The sequence below is a fragment of the Pituophis catenifer genome, unplaced genomic scaffold (genome assembly GCF_029215685.1).
Source record: "Pituophis catenifer annectens isolate HBS135680 unplaced genomic scaffold, rPitCat1.0.hap2 SCAF_10, whole genome shotgun sequence".
In the NCBI taxonomy this organism is placed as follows: Eukaryota; Metazoa; Chordata; class Lepidosauria; order Squamata; family Colubridae; genus Pituophis; species Pituophis catenifer.
This window is the reverse complement of record NW_027256890.1, coordinates 97,742-118,028: the sequence shown is the minus strand read 5'-3', so window position 1 is coordinate 118,028 and position 20,287 is coordinate 97,742. Positions and strand designations below refer to the sequence as shown.

The window sequence follows — 20,287 nt, the reverse complement described above, 5'->3', positions numbered from 1 at the left end:
CGAGGAAGGAGAGCCGTTGTTCCTGGATGCACGCCAGCGAAGGCGTGATAAACGGTTGCAGCAGTTAAGGAGGCGTGCTAGGGATTATAGCTGAGTCACTGGACCACACCCAAAGACTATATAAGAGAGGGTGGTGGCTGGTAAAACTCTTTGACGAACAAAAACTAACTCTGGCTAGTCACTTGAACAACACCTGAAGCTGCCAAAGGGATATTGTTTTGCTGGACTATTTACAATGCGTATGTAATTTTTTGTTATCTGTTGAAGTAAAGCTCTTGGCAGACAGTGCTTATATTGTTGCCAAGTTTGAGATAACGACCTGTGTGCGTGCCAAGTACTTTCATAACCCTCGGCTGGCTGTGTTTGTGTGTGTGTGGAGATGGGGACAGATCAGCGCCATGTCGCTCCTAATATCACCCGCGCGGCCACATTCTGGACCAGTTGGAGCCTCCGCGTGCACCTCAAGGGGAGCCCCATGTAGAGAGCATTACAGTAGTCCAGTCGAGAAGTGACGAGGGCATGAGTGACTGTGCATAAGGAGTCCCGATCCAGAAAGGGTCGCAACTGGCGAAAGCTCTCCTGGCCACGGCCGTCATATGTTCTTCTAAAGACAGCCGCGTGTCCAGGAGGACACCTAAGTTGCGAGCCCTCTCCGTGGGGGCCAATGTCTCGCCCCCAATAGTCAATGATGGTATCAGCTGGCTATATCAGAACGCCGGCAGCCACAGCCACTCGGTCTTGGAAGGGTTGAGTCGGAATCTGCTTCTCCCCATCCAGATCCGCATGGCCTCGAGGCACTGGGACATCACTGCAAGGGCATCACTGGGGTGGAGATGTACAGCTGAGTGTCATCAGCGTAAAGATGGCACTGCACCCCAAAACCACGGATGATCTCACCCAGCGGCTTCACATAAATGTTGAACAGAAGACCGACCCCTGCGGCACCCCACAAGTAAGGTATCTTGAAGTCGACCTCTGCCCTCCTGCCAACACAGACTGCGACCAGTTGGAGAGATAGGAGGAGAACCACTGTAGAACAGTGCCTCCCACTCCCAGCCCTTCCAGTCGGCGCAGCAAGATACCATGGTCGATAGTATCAAAAGCCGCTGAGAGATCTAATAGAACCAGGATAGAGGAGCAGCCCCTATCACGAGCTCTCCAGAGATCATCAACCAATGCGACCAATGCCATTTCAGTGCTGTAACCAGGCCTGAAGCCGGACTGGAACAGATCTAGATAGACAATTTCATCCAGGTACTGCGGGAGTTGCTGTGCCACCACACTCTCAACAACCTTAGCCACAAAGTGAAGGTTGGAGATAGGACAGTAGTTTGCTAGAACACCTGGGTCCAGAGAAGGCTTCTTGAGGAGGGGCCTCACCACCGTCTCTTTCAAGGTGGAAGGCAAGAAACCCTCACTCAGAGAAGCATTTATAATCCTCTGGAGCCAGCCTCGTGTAACCTCTCGGGCAGCCAGTACCAACCAGGAGGGACACGGGTCCAATAAACATGTGGTCACATTCAACTTTCCCAGTAACCTGTCCACGTCTTCAGGGTCAAACTCATCCTAAATAATATCCTCAAGACCCACCTCCATCACTCCATCTGAACCTACCCAGTCAGAGTCCAAGCCTTCCCGAATTTGAGCAATTTTATCGTGTAGATATTGTGCAAAATCCTCAGCTTGACCTTGTAAGGGGTCTTCCCGTGCTCCCAGGTGGAGGAGGGAGCGAGTCACCCTAAACAAGGCGGCTGGGCGATTATCTGCCGATGCAATAATAGCGGAAAAATGGTTATATTTTGCCGCTGCTATCGCCACTAAACAGGTCTTAATATATGATCTCACCAGTGTTCGGTCAGATTCGGAACGACTGACTCTCCAACTACTCTCCAGGCGTCTTTTCCGGTGCTTCATTTTCCTCAGCTCCTCGGAAAACCAAGAAGCTGGGCGACTTCGATGCTGGGTCAGAGGCCACAAAGGCACAACCCGATCCAAAGCACCAGCGGCCATCCTATCCCAGGTTGCTGCCAGGTCTTCAATCGAGTTGTGAGCTAGAGTCTCAGGAAATGGCCCAAGCTCCATCTGGAATCTATCAGGATCCATCAGGTGCCTGGGGCGGAACCACTTAATCAGTTCCGTCTCCCTGCGGTGGGTTGTAGCGGACAGAAAGTCAAGCCTAAGGAGAGAATGGTCTGACCATGACAAGGGTTTGATGACTATATCCCCTATACCTAGACCATTCAACCACTGGTCAGATACAAAAATCAAGTCCAGAGTGTGTCCCCCTGTGTGAGTAGGGCCATGAACTAATTGGGTCAGGTCCATGGCCGTCATGGAAGCCATGAACTCCCGAGCTGCCTCAGATGTTTCACCGATGGACGGCAGATTGAAATCTCCCATGACAAGAAGCCTAGGAATCTCAACTGCCACCCCGGCTATTACATTGAGGAGCTCAGGCAGGGCTGCTGCTACGTGGCAGGGAGCCAGGTACATGATCAGCAGGCCCATCTGTAACCCATGACCCCACTTCACGAGGAGGGACTCACATCCAGCTGTCTGAGGAACAGTGGCTTCCCTACGATCAAGACTCTCCTTTATAATAACCGCCACCCCTCCACCCCTACCCTGAGCCAAGGTGGTTGATGGTTGCCAAGCACCTGAATGAGACAGCTGGGATATTGTGATAGTCTAGGACTGAGAGTGAGTGAGTGGCCCCAAGTCATCCAGGTGGCTTAGTGCCTAAGGCAGGACTAGAACTCACCATCTCCTAGTTTCTAGCCTGGTGCCTCAACCACTACAACAAACTGGCTATATTCCAAATCTGACTGGCAAATGATTGTGATGCTTACTTCAGGTGTCATCTCTCTTTGACCAGGTTCTGAGTACAGAAGGAAGCTCTCTTTTCCATGGCAGAAACAAGACTGGTATTGGGAGGGCACCATTTAGTTCAGGGTACTTCCATTCTGAGCCTGGACTGGCACATAGTAGTTCCCCAGCCTTGGGAGGCCACTTTTCATACCTAGGTTTGATAAAGGGAGGAGGAAACAAGGATTTTTACACCATGTTATCCCCACAAGAAAAGGAATGCCATTGTTATATCTTCTTTGTGAGCTGTTCTCTCTCTTTTGAAGCTACAACCTAGTGGATATAATTTCCTCTGGACACACCCAAGCATTGTCACAGGGCTGACCTCCAAAGTTACGCTTAATAAACTCTTCTGAGATTTCTAGGAAGCTCTTTCCTTTCGTCTCCGGGAGGAAAAACCAGACATAGAGAGCGGTTCCAACACAGACCGTGAAGAATGGTAGGTAGCAGTAATAGCCAAGACTTTCCTGAGAGGAGGAGGAGGAGAGAAGAAAGGGATCAGCATATGAAGCACATGTTGACAGGAGCATGCAAGCAGAGCCAAAACTTGTCTATAAAGTAGTCCTTGGAGTGGCCTCACTCTTAACAAAAGTGAGGCCTCCTTGCCTGTCCACCTGGAGGAGAAAGCAGCGCCAATCTGCTAGGAGAGGAGATCCTTGGTCATGTGACTGTGTAGCAATTGTGACTACAAATGGATCTAGAACAGGAGGAACACCTAGAGTGTTGGGGAGGGGGGCTCCTTCTGCTTGAATCCACAGCTAGGACAATACTTTCCATTGATGGACAGAAAGGATCTCTGCCTAAGAACAATTCGCTCCAATTTCCCGTGTCCCATGTGAACTAACTGATGCCTTGCAGAAATATAAACAGAGAGCTTACCATCACAAAAGGAAATGCTAGGCCCACTAGAAATAAGTTGATCCAGAGCACAGAACCGCTGATTGTGTAAGCAGCCGGGCGGGCGACCTGATCAAAAATCTCCGTGGGTATAATTCCTGTCACACCAGCTAGAGAAACCATGCAAATTAAATGTTGCTTTCTAAGAAGTAAGATAAAAATATGGCAATATCAGCCCAGTTTCTGACCTTTCTGAGGTCATGTATGGTGGTTTTTTCATGCCCTTTTTGAGACCCTTGGTGCTCTTGTAACTCACCTGGTCCGATGCCAAAGCTCAGGATGTAGGCAAAGATGCAGGCCATGCTGAGATAAGGCATCCAGCTGAATTGGTCCTACAAGGCCAAAAGAGTGGTGGGGCAGATGGGGGGAAGGAGGGAAATAGGCAAATTAGGAAGTGCCCAACATGTGACCCTTACTAAATTGGAAGGCCTGGGGTCCTTCAACCCAAAGAAACAAAGAGCCATTCTTACCTGTAGAGATAACGCTACCATGAACAGGATGGCCCAGGTAGCCATGAGGCTGTACCCCCCTATGAGCAGCACCCGTCGCCCAACGCACTCGATGAGGAGGTTCTGGAAGGCAGCATTACAGGGAAGCCCCTTAATGGGCAGCCCACTCAGGCCTTCCACAGAGAGATCTCCCTCTTCCCATTGAACAGATCAGTCTCCTCCCCTCCCCCATTGAACAGATACAAAAGAAATTTGGGGAGGTCAATAGACTGGTACTTTCTAGAGACTGACTGAGTGATCATCTCCTCTTTATTTTGGTCTGTACATTTTGGGATTAGAACAGCTCTAAGGAGTGCCATTTACTGAAAAGGATTTGGTTTTTACATGTCATATGGATAATGTGATCACCCAATTAAAAAAAAGGAACAGCACAATACACAGTCAACTTTAGTCTTTTAAAGAAGACACATGCAGCCCTTTGTGGATCCCAGGGCCCAACTGCTCAGGATCCCCCACAAAGGATTGGGAGCCTGCAATCCACAGAAATGCTGGTCCTGTAATATCCTTACAGGATAGAGAGCAGAAGAGAGGAGAGGGAAAAAGACAATAAGAAACTATTAAGTTAAGATTTAAGGGAATAAATATAACTGTATTACTTGAAAGACCAACACTTCAAATGATTGATTATTTATAAATGTTTATTGTATAATGTATTTTTATGTTTTTGTCATATGTGTTTTATGTGTTTTATATCTGTTTTAATAAAGTTTATAAATTTCTATTAAAATAAAATAGTTAAAATGCAATGATAACTATCAGCAGCCAACTCTTGCTCATAAAGTGAAACCCTTTAGTAGAGAGGTCATTTAAGCTCTCCAGAATGAAGCAAAGGAGCAAACAGAATATCTGTTCCTTGTTAAAGCAATTACCAGAACAAATAGACACAGAACTAGTCAGATTTCCAAAGCTGCTTCTTTTCAGGAACAGAGATTAACATTTTTCCTTCCAAACAAAGCTGAATAGGGAAAATTATCCCATCACTAAACACAGGATTAAACTTCACCAAAAACCAGTTTTAGACCAAAAGTCAGAAAGGGTATGTAAACTCACGTTTGAATGCCAATCTTTCTAGCTAGCCAAGAAGCCTTGCTGAATGTCACTCATCTTGTTCCTTGTCATTAAAAGCTTCTGCTTCGTTATTCAATTATTTCGTCAAAGTGCTGATCATTGCACCCTGGCTGGAAGAACTCCAACAGGGGAGTATTTCCTCCCAACAGCGGTGTAGAAAGCTTAAAACAACCCTTCCCCTTTAAGAAAGTCAAGCAAAAAAAAACCTCCGAGAACCTCCGGAACTGGAAGTGACAGTAAGTCTAGGCATACTGCCAGAGAGGCAGTTTCTGTAAGCAGGGCGATAAAGATTAGGCTAGGAAACAATACCAAATGTTGTAATTCCTTACAGGATTAATCCTGTAAAGTGGGAAAAAACAAAACAAGATTTCTTTTAACAACCGGTTCTCCAGACTGCTTAACTACTTAACTACTTAACTACTTAACTACTTAACAACCGGTTCTACTGAACCGGTGTGAACCGGTAGAATCTCAGCACTGTGTACCCAATGTGAAAGAAAGGAGATAAAATTCTCACACAAGTCATGGACATGATAAGCTCACAACTTCCGGTGCCAATAACACTGTACTGGATCTTGTCATATGGAATCCCTGCCTCTTGGAACACATATGAGGCGTAGGAGTACATCTGCAGGAATAAAGAAAGAGCAAGTATCTTTGTAGCCCTGCTTTACTGAGACCCTATTTTTTTATTACTATGTAAAGGAGAGGCGGTTAATCTGTTTATCTGAGATAGGAAAGTCATGAAAATGTTCATGTAAAGCAGAGGTGGGTTTCAGCAGGTTCTTACCAGTTCTGGAGAACCGGTAGCAGAAATTTTGAGTAGTTCGGAGAACCGATAGTAAAAATTCTGACTGGCCCCGCCCCCATCTATTCCCTACCTCCCAAGTCCCAGCTGATCGGGAAGAAATGGAGATTTTACAGTAACCTTCCCCTGGAGTGGGGTGGGAATGGAGATTTTACAGTATCCTTCTCCTGCCACACCCACCAAGCCATGCCCACCAAGCCATGCCACACCCAGCAAGCCACACCCACAGAACCGATAGTAAAAAATTTTGAAACCCACCACTGATGTAAAGCATAAAAAGCCATATCACAATTTAAGCAGCAAAGAAAAATCTCCCAACTCTCTCTGAAACTCAACTCAAAAAACGATGACAGAGGATGCCAACTGCCACACATTTTAGTATGCTACTTGGATTGTGCCAGCGGTCTCCTAAAGGAGAAGCCACCTGTCCCCTTCTCAGTTCTCAGGCCTATTGGAAAAAAGGCATGCAGGATAGCAGTGGACAACCCCCTGGCCAGGCCGCTGGACTTACGGAATCATTGCCACAGAGCTGCATGGCACTGCTGAGCACCACCACAGTGATAAACTGCCAACGGACAGCCCGGTTCCTCCATAGCTCCCAGGGTGCCTTGGCCACCTGTCCCTGGAGGGCTGCCTGCTCTGCCAGGATTTCTTTCATCTCGCTGCTCAGGTCGCTGCTGCCCCTCAGTTGTTGCAAAGCTGCAAGAAGCCAAAAGTAAGCCTGAGGTTCTTGGGAAATGTGGAGGCCTCCAGTTCATGGGTTGCCTTAGAATTTCTCAACATGTTCCAACCTGCTTCGAGAAAAGCAGAGCAGGTACAACAACCACACAGCATCTTTTTTTTTTAAAAAAAAAATTGATTTATATGCCACCCTTCTCCGGAGACTCAGGGCGGCTTACAATGTGCTCAGCAATAGCCTTCATCCTTTTGTATATTTATACAAAGTCAGCTTTGTATAATCTTATGGCAGAAACATCAGCAGCTAGGTAGCATTTGAATGTCTGGGTCACAGATTCCACTGTTTACTCCAGATGGGACCAGATTCCTCACATAAAGTTCCCTTTGGGAGAAAGCATCACTTCTACAAGGATTACTGTAATCCCCACAGGACCTAAAATGGCCTCATGTAATGAGTCTGATTTTCCCTACAACTCTATTGCAGGTTCAGAAGTATTTTACAAGAAAAGTCTCGCACTCTTCTGTACTCATAGGCTCTTCTGTAGCCTATGCTACTAGGCTCGAAATTCTCAGTTTGAATAACTTAGAACTGCGTCGCTTGTGGTCATACCTAGGTATTGCATATAAAATTACCGTATTTTTCGGAGTATAAGACGCACCGGAGTATAAGATGCACCTACCTTTTTTGGTTGCTTTTTTTAAAGTTTTTTTAATTTTTTTAATTTTATTTTTTAGATAAACACACATACAAACATACAAGAGGGCCTGGTGGCTCAGCAGACTGATAGCATTGTGATTAACACCAGCTGTCTGCAATTACTGTAAGTTCGAATCTCACCAGGCTCAAGGTTGACTCAGCCTTCCGTCCTTTTTAAGGTAGGTAAATTGAGGACCCAGTTTGTGGGGGCAATAAGCTGACTTTGTATAAATATACAAAAGTATGAAGGCTATTGCTTAACGCATTGTAAGCCGCCCTGAGTCTCCGGAGAAGGGCGGCATATAAATCAATTTTTTTTAAAAAAAAGTATTATCTTTGAACAGAGTATTTGGCTGGTTCACAAATTTAAACAGTGGTTAGTCAATTCAATTAAATTTACAGTTTCTATATTTCCTTTTTGCCATATTTATTCCTCAACTATTTTTTTTAAAAAAAACATATTATCCTTCATTGTCATCTCTAATCTTAATCAAATTCAATTTTTCCCTTCTATTCTATATTATACCCCTTCCCATTGTCATCTATTTTTATATCCATCCTCACACTGGTTAATTATTTAATATTACAGTTGTTTAATACAAATTCAACATTTTAATATAAATCAATTAGTTATATAACTATCTTTTTTGTATATCAATCAATATGAACATGAATATTCCAATTATTTCCATGCAATCCAATTTCTTACAAATCAATTAATTATATTTACCAATAATAATAATCCAAATAATTTCCCCCATATATTCCTCCAAACGACAACTTAACCATTTCTGCTTTCAATACAATATACAATTAATAGTATCTCAATTATTACAATTCCCTAGTTAAATAGAGCTTTTTTTCTTTTGTTTTAAAATCTTGAACTCCTCTTTTGCCCTAAATTTCCCATTGTTTGCACCTACCTTTTTTGGTGAGGAAAAAGAAAAAGAAATCTCTCTCTGCCTCATTTTGTCACGTTGCAGCAAAGAACCTGCTTTACTTTCAGTTTCGTTTTTTCAGCATAGTTAGGAAAAAAAAATCTGCTCCAGCACTCTTTGCAGCAAGCAGGAGAGCCCTGCGCAAAACAGCTGAGAGCAAATCAGCTGAGAGTCAGGAGGCCGATCTAATCAACTTGTGCTAATTACCCTCTGCTGAAGCTAAAAGGGTGTTTTTTCTTGCTGTTTGCTTGCAAGGAGGTAACTGCTGTGAGGCACAGGCCAAATGATGGGGGCCAGTGGGCGGGCAGGGCTACATTCGGTGTATAAGATGCACCTAAATTTTAACCCCCTTTTGGGGGGTAAAAAGGTGTGTCTTATACTCCAAAAAATACAGTATACGTAGTAATGTTTTACCTGTAAATCATAATCATAAGTTTGTCAATTTGAATACATGAAAAGAGTAAGTAAAAAGGAATATTAGGACAGGGACGGTAGGCATGCTGGTGCAATTATGCACGCCCCTTATATAGACCTCTTAGGAATGAGGTGAGGTCAACAGTAGACAGTTTAAGTTTAAAGTTTTGGGGGTTTGGGGAAGAAACTACAGTCAGGTAGTGCATTCCAGGCATTGACCACTCTGTTACTGAAGTCATATTTTCTGCAATCGAGTTTGGAACGGTTTACCTTGAGTTTGTATCTATTATTTGCTCGTGTATTGTTGTGGTTGAAGCTGAAGTAGTCATTGACAGGAAGGACATTGTGGCAGATAATTTTATGTACTATGCTTAGGTCAGACTGAAGGCAGAATTCTAAGTTGTCTAAGCTCAAAATTTGGAGTCTGGTGGCATAAGGTATTTTATTGCGGTTAGAGGAATGGAGGACTCTTCTTGTAAAATATCTCTGGACTCTCTCGATTGTATTTATGTCCGATATGCAGTGCGGGTTCCAGACAGATGAGCTGTATTCAAGAATTGGTCTAGCAAGGACTTCCGGTTTGGCGTCATGGCGAGACAGTTGGGGAAATAGCGGGCTCTGATGAGCCACGTGAAAACCCCGGCTGCCGAACCACCACCAATGGGTCTTTGGACCGAACCCATCTTGCAGGGACAGGGGAAGAAGAGGGGCATCTCAGATGACCGAGAGGAACAGGTACATTCTTCAAAGATCAGAGGGAACCCTCTGTGAGTCAGCGGTGGGGTGCGGCAGCCATGGCGGCTGCCACGAAGCTGTGATGACCAGGCAAGAAAAGTGCTGGAGGAAAGTGGAGAAAAACGGAGCTCTCTGAAGCCGGGTGAGTGACAACAGCCCAGGCTTGTAACAACGTTTGGAACATCACTAATAATTAGAAGACCCCTAGCCTAAAACAGCGGCTATGCAACAAAGGGGCTTTGGAAAAACTTTTTAAAACTACAACTTTAAAGAGACAAAGACCCGAGAAACAACTAATTTTGGAACAGAACTAAGAGAATTAATCTGGAGATATGGTTAAAAGACTAAACACTTTAAAATTTGAACTGGATTTTAAAAAGAAGATTTGATATTTTTTTAATTAAAAGAAGAAGAATTGGATGGTTATATAATAATAAATAAACTAGAGTCTTGCATGACTAATAGAGAATGTGGATTATAGAGAGACACCATCTGGTGTAAAGAGGAACTTTGTAACTTTCCTTTGTTATAGGAAACTTTGAGTTTTATAGATAAAAATTACTGAATTCTATGGAGGAGGATTTTTCTTTCCTGTATACAGGCAGTGCTTATGGTGAAAAGAAAAGAAATTTACAATGGAACTCCTACAGTTGAAATAATAATAATTTAAATACTGGCGCAGGAATAGAAGATAAAAAATAATTTTTTTAAAAAAAATTAATAAATTTAATTATTTATTATTTAATTATAATTATTTAATAAATTTGAATAATTCCTACAGACGTAGACAGGGGAAAAAGCGGAGGGAATTAGAAGAGGAAATAAAAAAGAAGGAACAGGCTTTAGTGGATAAACCAGATGACAAGAATATAAAAGAAGCCATTACAATATTGCGAGGACAGTTTAATATGTTGATGTCAGATCAAGTTGCAATGAACTTGCAATATGCTAAACATAATACTTTTTGCAATGCAAATAAACCAGGCAGGTGGTTAGCATATATGTTAAGGAAAAAACAAAAATCTCGTACAATAGAAAAAATAGAGTATAAAGGTAAAGAGGTATATCAACAGAATATGATTAAAAAAGCATTTTTAGATTTTTATACGAAGTTATATGCTAGTGATAATATACAAGGTAATGATATAGAGAGATATTTCCAGAAGGAGAATATTCTTGCAATTACTGATGAAGAAAGGGAAAGATTGAATGTATTAATAACCACTGAGGAAATTCTTCTGGCAATTAAACAATTAAAAAGTGGAAAGGCTCCTGGCACAGATGGTTTGACAGCAGTGTATTATAAAAATTTTCAATTAGAAATGGTAGAAACTCTTTATTTATTTATTATTTATTTATTTATTTATTAAATTTTTATACCGCCCCCTCTCCCGAAGGACTCAGGGTGGTGAACAGCCAAAATTAAAAACACACAATACAAATATTAAAATACTTTAAAACGAAATTAAATTTATCTTTGGCTTCCCCAATTTAAAACCCCTTACCCATAAAATTCCCCAATTAAAAGATTTTTAACTCAGCCCGGCTTGCTGAAATAAAAGTGTCTTCAGGGCCTGGCGGAAGGTCCGGAGGTCCAGGATCAGTCGTATCCCTGGGGGTAGCTCATTCCAGAGGGCGGGTGCCCCCACAGAGAAGGCTCTTCCCCGGGTGGTCACCAGCCGACATTGCCTGACAGACGGCACCCTGAGGAGGCCCTCTCTGTGGGAGCATATTGGCTGGTGGGAGGTTATTGGAGGCTCTTAAGGAGTTATTTGCTAAAATACAATGGGAGGAGAGGTGCCACCATCCTGGAGAACAGCTTTTATTTCCCTGATTCTGAAAGAAGATCAAGATCATAGTGAACCCAAAAATTACAGACCCATATCATTGCTTAATACAGATTATAAGATCTTTGCAAAAATTTTGGCGAATAGACTGTCAGTTATGCAACAAGTGATTCATAAAGATCAAACTGGATTTATACAAGGGAGACAAATGAAAAGTAATGTAAGACAAATTGTTAATATACTGGAGTATTTGGGGAAGAACAACCAAGTCCCTGCAGTGCTTATATTGTTGGATGCAGAGAAAGCGTTTGATTGATTGAATTGGCAGTTTTTAGTGAAAGTAGCACAAAAGATGCAGTTGGGAGAGCATTTCATACAATCTATTAAGGCAATATGCCAGAAACAAACAGCACAAATTGTTGCCGTAATTCGAGGATCAGACTCAATAATAAGCTCAGACTTCTTTTTAATCAAACAGAAGATAGTTTATTTACAGATGGCATTCTTTATTTACAGAGCGATTGCAGAAAGAAGCAAGGAGAGAGGATATACACCACCTTTTATACCAAGGAGGCGGGGTTAAGAGAAGGGAGTGGTTAATGAGTGATACATTAGGGAGAGGAGAATGAGTTAACTCTTGACATTCCAAGACATATCTTTTCTTCAGGTATGAATGAGGCATTTACACATAACAAATCCCCCTCTAAATGCCGATTTGATGCACAACAATAATTACATTCAGAATTAGAATAGTATTGAACACATAATTTTGAAGCTAAATATTTATGTTGTTTAGATTGTAAAGGTTTAGTCAATATATCAGCTATTTGTTCTGTAGTGTCACAATGAATAGCTTTGATGAACCCATCTTCAGATAATTGTCTTACGTGTTTGTATTTGATATCTATATGCCTAGATCTTTGGCCAATAGCGTCTGCTCTTGATATCTCTATTGCAGCTTTGTTATCTTCATGTATTGTGATGGGTTGTGATGGATTTTTCCAAACATTAGCCAGTAAATCATTGAACCAGATGAGATTGTTAGCTGCTTTTGATAGACATATGTACTCTGCTTCAGTAGTTGAAGTGGCTACCAAATTCTGTTTCCCAGTATACCAGTAGACTGGGCAATTGTTAAGAAAAAATACATAGCTGGAAGTACTCTTCCTACTCTTGGTGTCACCTGCCCAGTCAGCGTCAGCGTAACAGGTGAGAATAGGTTCTTTAACATTGTCTCGTTCTAATAATAGACAGAAATCTAAACTGTGTTTCAAATATCTCAATACTCTCTTAACCGCCTCCCAATGGTAAATTAGAGGTTTACTGACATACCTAGATAACAAGTTAAGGGGTAGAGCAATATCAGGTCTGGTCCAATTAGCAATATACAAAAGGGAACCGATAACTGATCTATAGAGTGTATTGTCATTAAATTCTGGAGATGATTCATTCATGTTTTTTATGAAATCAATCTGCATTGGGGTGTCACAAGGTTTTGCATTAATCATATTACATTTGTTTAAGAGTTCAATTATTTTATCCTTTTGTGATAGGCTAAACCCTCTTTTGGTCTTATTAATGTGTACTCCAAGGTATTTGTTTACTTTCCCCAATGACTTCAATGAGAAATGTTCTCCTAGTTTTGTTACAAAAATATCTCTCTTATCTTTATGTTTGCCAATATACAGAATGTCATCTACATAAATTAATACAAATTCTAATGATTCACCTTCTCTTCTAATGAAAAAACAATTATCTGCCGTTGTGGCATTAAAGTCCATAGTCTTGAGTACATTGACCAAACATTCGTACCAACGTTTGCCGGATTGCTTTAATCCATATAAGCTTTTGTTCAGTAACCATGTGTCATTTCTATTTGTGTTTTTGCTGTGTGGAGCTCTTACATAAATTTCTTTATCAAGTTTGGCATGTAGGTATGCAGTTTGTATATCATATTGAAAAACTTCAAGATTAAGAGCTGAGGCTATCACTAAAGCTGTCTTAACACTTTCTGTTCTTACTGTGGGGGAGTATGTGTCGGTATAATCTTCAGGGTATCTTTGGGCAAAACCCTGTGCTACTAACCGTGCTTTATATAGTGTGTTACCCTCTTCCAAATTTTTAATCTTAAATATCCATCTAGTGCCTATGACGGTTTTGTCCTTTGGAACTGGGGCTGGAGTGAATACGTTAAGTTCCCGTAAGCTGTCCATTTCTTTGGTCATGGCTAGTTCCCATTTGTTTCTTTCTTCTAAAGGGAGTTTTAATACGTCTTCATAAGTGTTTGGTGTTGGTGTTTCATTGTGTATATGCATTATATAGTCTTTAAATCGTTCAGGTACTTGATTTCTGTTACATCTAATTGTTCTTTCTGGTCTATTATTATTATCATGTAAATACCTTGCCTCCTTTTGTGTTAGAGAATCTATTTTGATTTTAGGGGAATTTCCTATCCACATTTTAGTATCATCTTTCTGTGTATTATATGTTTGTTCCTTTTGTTTCGTTCTATCTTGTAGTTTAACATTGGGCCTTGTTATTGGAAGTATTTCATTGAGATGTATCTTGGACCAATTGGTTTGTTCGTGAAATACAGCAGTCCTAGAAATTATGAATTTGTTGTTACTGTCAATAAATCTATATCCTTTTGTACCTGTTTCATAACCTATGAATCTAAGCCTTCTGGACACCTTGTCCGCCTTACGTCTTAATTGTTTCGGTATATGTACATCTGCTGTAACTCCAAATACATGCATGTGAGCTATCTGAGGTTTTTTATTGTACATCAATTCATATGGTGTTTTGTTTATGACGCTAGACCATAGTCGGTTAAGTGTATAATTGGAATATAACAGTGCTTCTGACCAGAAATGCTTACCTAATTCTGCATCCTCTAATATACATCTAATCACAGTTTGTAGTGTTGAGTTCCGTCGTTCTACTACTCCATTTTGAAAAGCAGAGAAAGGACTGGAGGTGAAATGCAACATTCCCTTTGATTTTAGCCAATGAGAGAATTCTTTTGACATGAATTCAGACCCTCTGTCTGTCATGATTTGTTTGATTTGTATGTGGTGTTGTGTCTCTACACGCTTATGAAATTCTTTGAATTTTTGGAATGCTTCATCTTTATGTCTTAAGGTGTAGACAAAGCCATAACAACTGAAGTCGTCTACAATAGTGAGAAAATATCGCTTTTTGTATGTAATTGATGGGGTTAATGGACCAACTAGATCCATATGCACTAGATTGAAAATATGATTGGATGACCTCGTTGCCTTTTTGGGTCTGGGCTTGGTTTTCAATTTTGAACATTTACATACTGAACATTCCAAGTAATTTTTACAGTCTTTTATTTTAATACCTTCAGCATGTTCACTCATTTTTTGTATTACAGGAAAACTGGCATGTCCTAATTTTCTATGTAGTATGTGTGCACATTCATCATGAATTGGCTTTCCAATTATGAGTTTCCTGTTTGTGTATGTATTGTTGTCTGATACAGTTTTTTTTTTTAAATTTTTTATTGAAAATTATTAAAAAATACAGAAAAAAATATAATAATATGGATAGAATTGCAGAGAGTAATATAATACATATAGAGTTTTAAAGTATCAATTTTCGCCTGGAGAAAGTACAAACTTCCATTAAGCTAACTCATCAAACGAAAGGAAGGTTTAGCCAGAAAAAAAATTCTCAATCGTCATGCAGTACTCCTGGAAGTATTTACCCATGTTCACATTAAGGTTAATATTTTCGTTCTTCTTAAGATTTCTTTTTTTGCAGCCAAGCATACCATCTGTCCCAGCTCCTATATAACCCCGATTCTTGTCTATCTCGCAAAAGTCCAGTAAGCTTGTCTGCTTCTGCACAGTCCATGATCTTTGCAATTAACATAGCCTCCGATGGGATATTTTTAGATTTTCATTCTTGCGCGAACGAGATCCTGGCTGCAATGATGATGTGGAGAGCGAGATACCAATTAGATTTGTTTAAATTCTCTGGTTTCATGCCTAGTAAAAACGTTTCCGGGTTCAAATCTATTCTACATCCTATGATTTCTAAAATCCATTTTTGAATTCTAACCCAATATTCTTTTGCTCGGGGACAGGTCCACCAACTATGAAAATAAGTTCCCATAGCGGCGTTGCATTTCCAGCAAACCGGAGAGGTCCCCGGGAACATCTTCGATAATCTAGCCGGGGGCAGGTGCCATCTATATAGCATTTTGTATATATTTTCCTTATAGGAAACTGACATTGTTAATTTTAAGGTTGTCCCCCAGATTTCTTCCCATTTTTCAAGTTCAATCGAGTATCCCAAATTTCTCCCCCAGGCAATCATTGAGTCTTTGATGACCTCCTCTCCAATCCAGTCCATTAAGAGGAATTGATAGAGTTTGGATAATACCTTCTCATCCTTCCCCAACAAGATCTTATCAAGTTCCTGTATAGAATTATAAATTCCTCCTTTATTTTTATCCTGAGCTGTCCTAGATTGGATCTGATTGTATGACCACCAATCTAGCTCATAGCCTAATTCCCCCAGCATATTTTGAGATTTTACTTTGCCTGAAGGATCCAACAGAGCTTGGTAGATTAGTGGTTTATTTCTGTTATAAAGAGTCGGGTGTATCATTGCCTCTAAAGGGGAAAGCCAAATCGGAGTCATCAGGTAAAATTTATTTCTTATTCGATCCCATATGGTCATCAAAACCTTTCGAATAAAGTGGTCCATAAAATATTTATGTTTTTTGGGCCTTTCCTGACTCAGATAATAGTGCCACCCCTGTTGCAAATTGTGGCCTTCCAAGCTAAGGATTCTCCTCCTCCTCAAGGCAATCCAGTCTCTGATCCAAGTTGTCTGATACAGTTTCATCATCATGTTCTGTTTCATGTTCTTCATTGTCACTATCTATATCATTTTCTATTTCTGTGTTGGTGTTTGATTCTATGTTTGAATTTATGTTGTGTAGCCACTTTTCTTCTGCAATTAAGTATGGTAGGTCTCCTTTGATAATTATATTACCTATGTTTGTTTTGTTTTTCTCTAGTGTTACTTTTCCCTTTGAGAATGTTATATCTATGTTAGAATCCCTGCTTAATTTTATTGCACTGAGAATATTGTGGGGTATTTTAGGTACTAATAGTACCCCCTCTATTTTCCCTAGGCCGGGTAATTCTACATTTCCTTTTCCGACCACTTGAACTTCCTCTTGGTTTGCTACTTTAATTAAAAATTTATTCAATGAAGGAAGATAATATTTTTTTATCATGTGTTGTATGATTTGTTGCTCCGGAATCAATGAGCCAAGCACTGTCTTTTGAGTCTTGATTTTTGATTTTTGTGTGTTTATCTATTCCGTACAATGACCCAGACTTCCTGTCCCTTGAGTTGTCTCTGCCCCCTCTATGTTCTCTAAAGTTTGGTGAATTTCTGTGCCTATACCTGTCAATGGATGATTGCCTATCATGATATCTGCTTCTTGTGTCATGTCTTTGTCTCTCTCTAGGAGGTTTTGGGCAGTCTCTTCTGTAATGTTCTTTGGACCCACAGTTATAACACTCTATTGTGTCCTGATGTCTGTCTTGGAATGCTACTCTTTTGATCTGTCTATGCTCTTTATGTATATTGTAGCGGTTTTTTCTCAAATTATCTTCAGCAATTAATCTATTTGATAAACTTTCTATAGATAGATAGCCTAGGTTAATTGTATCTAGATGTGATATGAAGTTGTCCCATGATGAGTCTAATGAATTAATAATGACGCTTTTCATTGTCTGGTCAGATATTATTTCTCCTCTTAAATGTAGTTCTGCTCTAGTTGTGTTTAGTAATAATAGATGTTCACTTATGGTAGTCCCAGGTTTTATCCTGGCTGAGAAAAAGTTTTTAGACATTCTAGTTGTGGTTGCCACACTTTCACTATGAAACAGTTTAAACATACAATGAATTATTTCTGAAACAGTTAAGTTATGCTTAATACTATGATAAATAGCAGGTGAGATACTGGAGATTAGTAAATAAAATGCTCTGTGATGTAGGCAGTCCAATTTTAGTGTCCATGGTTTTTTAGGAGGGTTAGTTATGAAAAACAATAAATTCTCTTTTAAGAAAACAACCTGGAGTTGCTGACTCCATTCTTGTAAATTAACACCGTCTATTCTCAGTTTGGGAAAATCACTAGGCAAATTTCCAATGTTATTTGTTGCATTACTTACAGCTGGTGGCTGTCCATGGTCCTGTATATGCTGATAATTGCAGAATGGTGTAGGAACACTCGCGGCTAGTCTGAATGGTTCCTTCTGCTTTTTATTACCTCTAAGTTCGTCTGGACGTATTTGCGCGTGCGCGTAGATCATTTCGTTTCTGAAGCTGTCGGGGAAGGGCCTCACCGCTGTAGCTCCCTCGCAGTGCTCTTCCTCTGAAGATTCGCTTTCTGGTTCGGCTTTGGGCATCCAGGTGTGAAGCGGGGTCTGTCTTTTTTCTTTGTAGTCATCCCGGCTGAGGTCTCTGGCTCCTGGAAGTGTCTGCGGTGTGGGTGAGTACTTGCAAGATCCTCTGGGTTCAGGCATTAATGTCCTCGTCAGTCGGATTGGAGTGGATTTTAATTGATGCTGGGATGCTTGTGTGTTCGTTCCTGTATCTTCGTCTTTGGATCGTGCAGTTTGTCTTTTCTTTGTTATTTGATCGATTGTCTTTGGTACTTTTGTTGATTCTTTTGAGATTTTTAAATTCGGGCCGAAGGCTGCGAAAAGCGTTTTCATAGCTGTTTTGATTTGTAGTTCAGTTGGTGTTTCTTTGGTGTCTGTATCAGATTCTTCTGACGAGTAGAAAATTTCTTTTTTATTTCTTTTGCTGTGTAGAATTTTTCGCGCCGGCCATTTTGAACTCTGCTTTCTGATTGGTTCTGGATCAGTCATTTTGGCGGGCTGACAAATTAAATATGGCTGCCATTCAAAATTTTGCGCAGGATCGCTAGTCTTTTCTTTAGTCATATTTTCATCTATGAGTAAGTCGCTTACCAGTTCGTGGTCTTTTGACTTTGATGTGTTGATGTAGTTTTCTCTCGCTGCTCCGCTATCTTTTATGATGTCTTGGAGGTTCGCGATGAGGTTTTTGTCGTCTTTTTGGCTTTTTAGTAGTCTTAGTATTTCTAATCTGAGTGTGTTGCTTTCTGTCTCACTTGCTTCTTGGTCGCTGGATTCATCGATTACCTCTTCGTCGTCTGTAGTGAGGTTTTCGGATTCTTTTGTCATTTTTATTGTAGTTTCGCTGATCATTTCTTGATCTGTTTCTTATTGAGTCATCCAACCATCCTCTGCTACCAGATTGTTGCCGTAATTCGAGGATCAGACTCAATAATAAGCTCAGACTTCTTTTTAATCAAACAGAAGATAGTTTATTTACAGATGGCATTCTTTATTTACAGAGCGATTGCAGAAAGAAGCATGGAGAGAGGATATACACCACCTTTTATACCAAGGAGGCGGGGTTAAGAGAAGGGAGTGGTTAATGAGTGATACATTAGGGAGAGGAGAATGAGTTAACTCTTGACATTCCAAGACATATCTTTTCTTCAGGTATGAATGAGGCATTTACACATGACACAAATAATAGTTAATGGTAGTCTCACAGAAACCTTTAAAATTGAGAAAGGAACAAGACAGGGATGTCCCTTGACTCCACTATTGTTTATTTTAACTGGAAGTATTGCTGAATAAAATACGGGACTCGGATAACATACAGGGTATTAAGATCAGGCAACATGATTATAGATTACGAGCATTTGCAGATGATTTGGTTGTAACTTTAACCCAACCAGTAAATTCAGTTACAGGTTTGATGGAGATAATTAGGCAATATGTTCAAGTGTCAGGGTTTAAAATAAATATAGGGAAAACAAAGATGATAGCTAAGAATATGAATACAAATCAAAAAGAAGAATTGGAAAGAGTAACAGGATGCGAGATAGTCAAAAAGGTTAAGTACTTAGGAATCTTTATTACAACGTCAAATCTTTGTTGGGAAGAATAGCAGTAGTTAAAATGAATGTTCTGCCCAAGTTTCTATTTCTCTTTCAAATGATACCAATACAAAAGGATGCAAATCTGGAGGAATGGCAGAAAGGTATTAATAACTTTGTTTGGGTAGGGAAGAGACCGAGAGTTAAATTAAAAATAATGCAGGATATACGTGAAAGAGGAGGTTTGAAATTGCCCAATCTAAAATTGTACTATGAAGCAGCTGTTTTGTCAGCAATTAGTGACTGGATTAATTTAACAGATGAAAGAATATTGAATATTGAAGGGTATGATTTGCTATATGGTTGGCATGCCTACTTAGTTTATGAGAAGAAGGTGGATAGGACTTTTAAAAGTCACATATTAAGGAATGCCCTCCTGCATGTTTGGAAAAAATACCAATATAAATTGAATGGCAAGATACCCATGTGGGTAGTACCCAGACATGCGATAGAAAATCTAAGTATACAACAAAGACAAGATGTAATTACTTATAAAGAACTTCTGATTACAGAAAGAAATGTATTACAGTTAAAGCCTCTGAATGTATTAAGAGAGGAAAGGGCAATTCAAACCTGGTTTCAATATGTACAGCTGCAGAATACATGGAAAAAAGACCAGAAAATTGGTATTACACAAAGTGAAGAAAATTTGATAAAACAAATTAGGGACCAGAGTCAAATGCACATAAAAAGGTTGTATAATATATTGATAGAAATAGACTTGGAGACAGAGTTAGTTAAAGATTGTATGATAAAATAGGCACAAAATTTCGAGGAACCAATAATGATGGAAACATGGGAAAGGATCTGGGTAAAAAATGTAAAATTTACATAAGCTCAAAATTTGAGAGAAAATTTTTATAAA

At 40.2% G+C, this 20,287-nt stretch overlaps 1 protein-coding gene across 1 annotated transcript in view; it reads right to left on the bottom strand.

Moving 5' to 3' along the window:
- Window positions 1-3,131: 3,131 nt before the first annotated feature.
- The window catches only part of SLC2A11 (solute carrier family 2 member 11), a 38,385-nt gene continuing 21,229 nt past the window's right edge, over window positions 3,132-20,287 (bottom strand). Inside the window, exons 7-12 of the mRNA XM_070951059.1 lie at window positions 6,659-6,846; window positions 5,857-5,967; window positions 4,233-4,334; window positions 4,019-4,094; window positions 3,745-3,872; window positions 3,132-3,332 (exon numbers count right to left, since the gene is read on the bottom strand). Of these exons, the coding sequence (XP_070807160.1) occupies window positions 3,132-3,332; window positions 3,745-3,872; window positions 4,019-4,094; window positions 4,233-4,334; window positions 5,857-5,967; window positions 6,659-6,846 (806 nt within the window). The remainder of the gene's footprint in view (window positions 3,333-3,744; window positions 3,873-4,018; window positions 4,095-4,232; window positions 4,335-5,856; window positions 5,968-6,658; window positions 6,847-20,287) is intronic.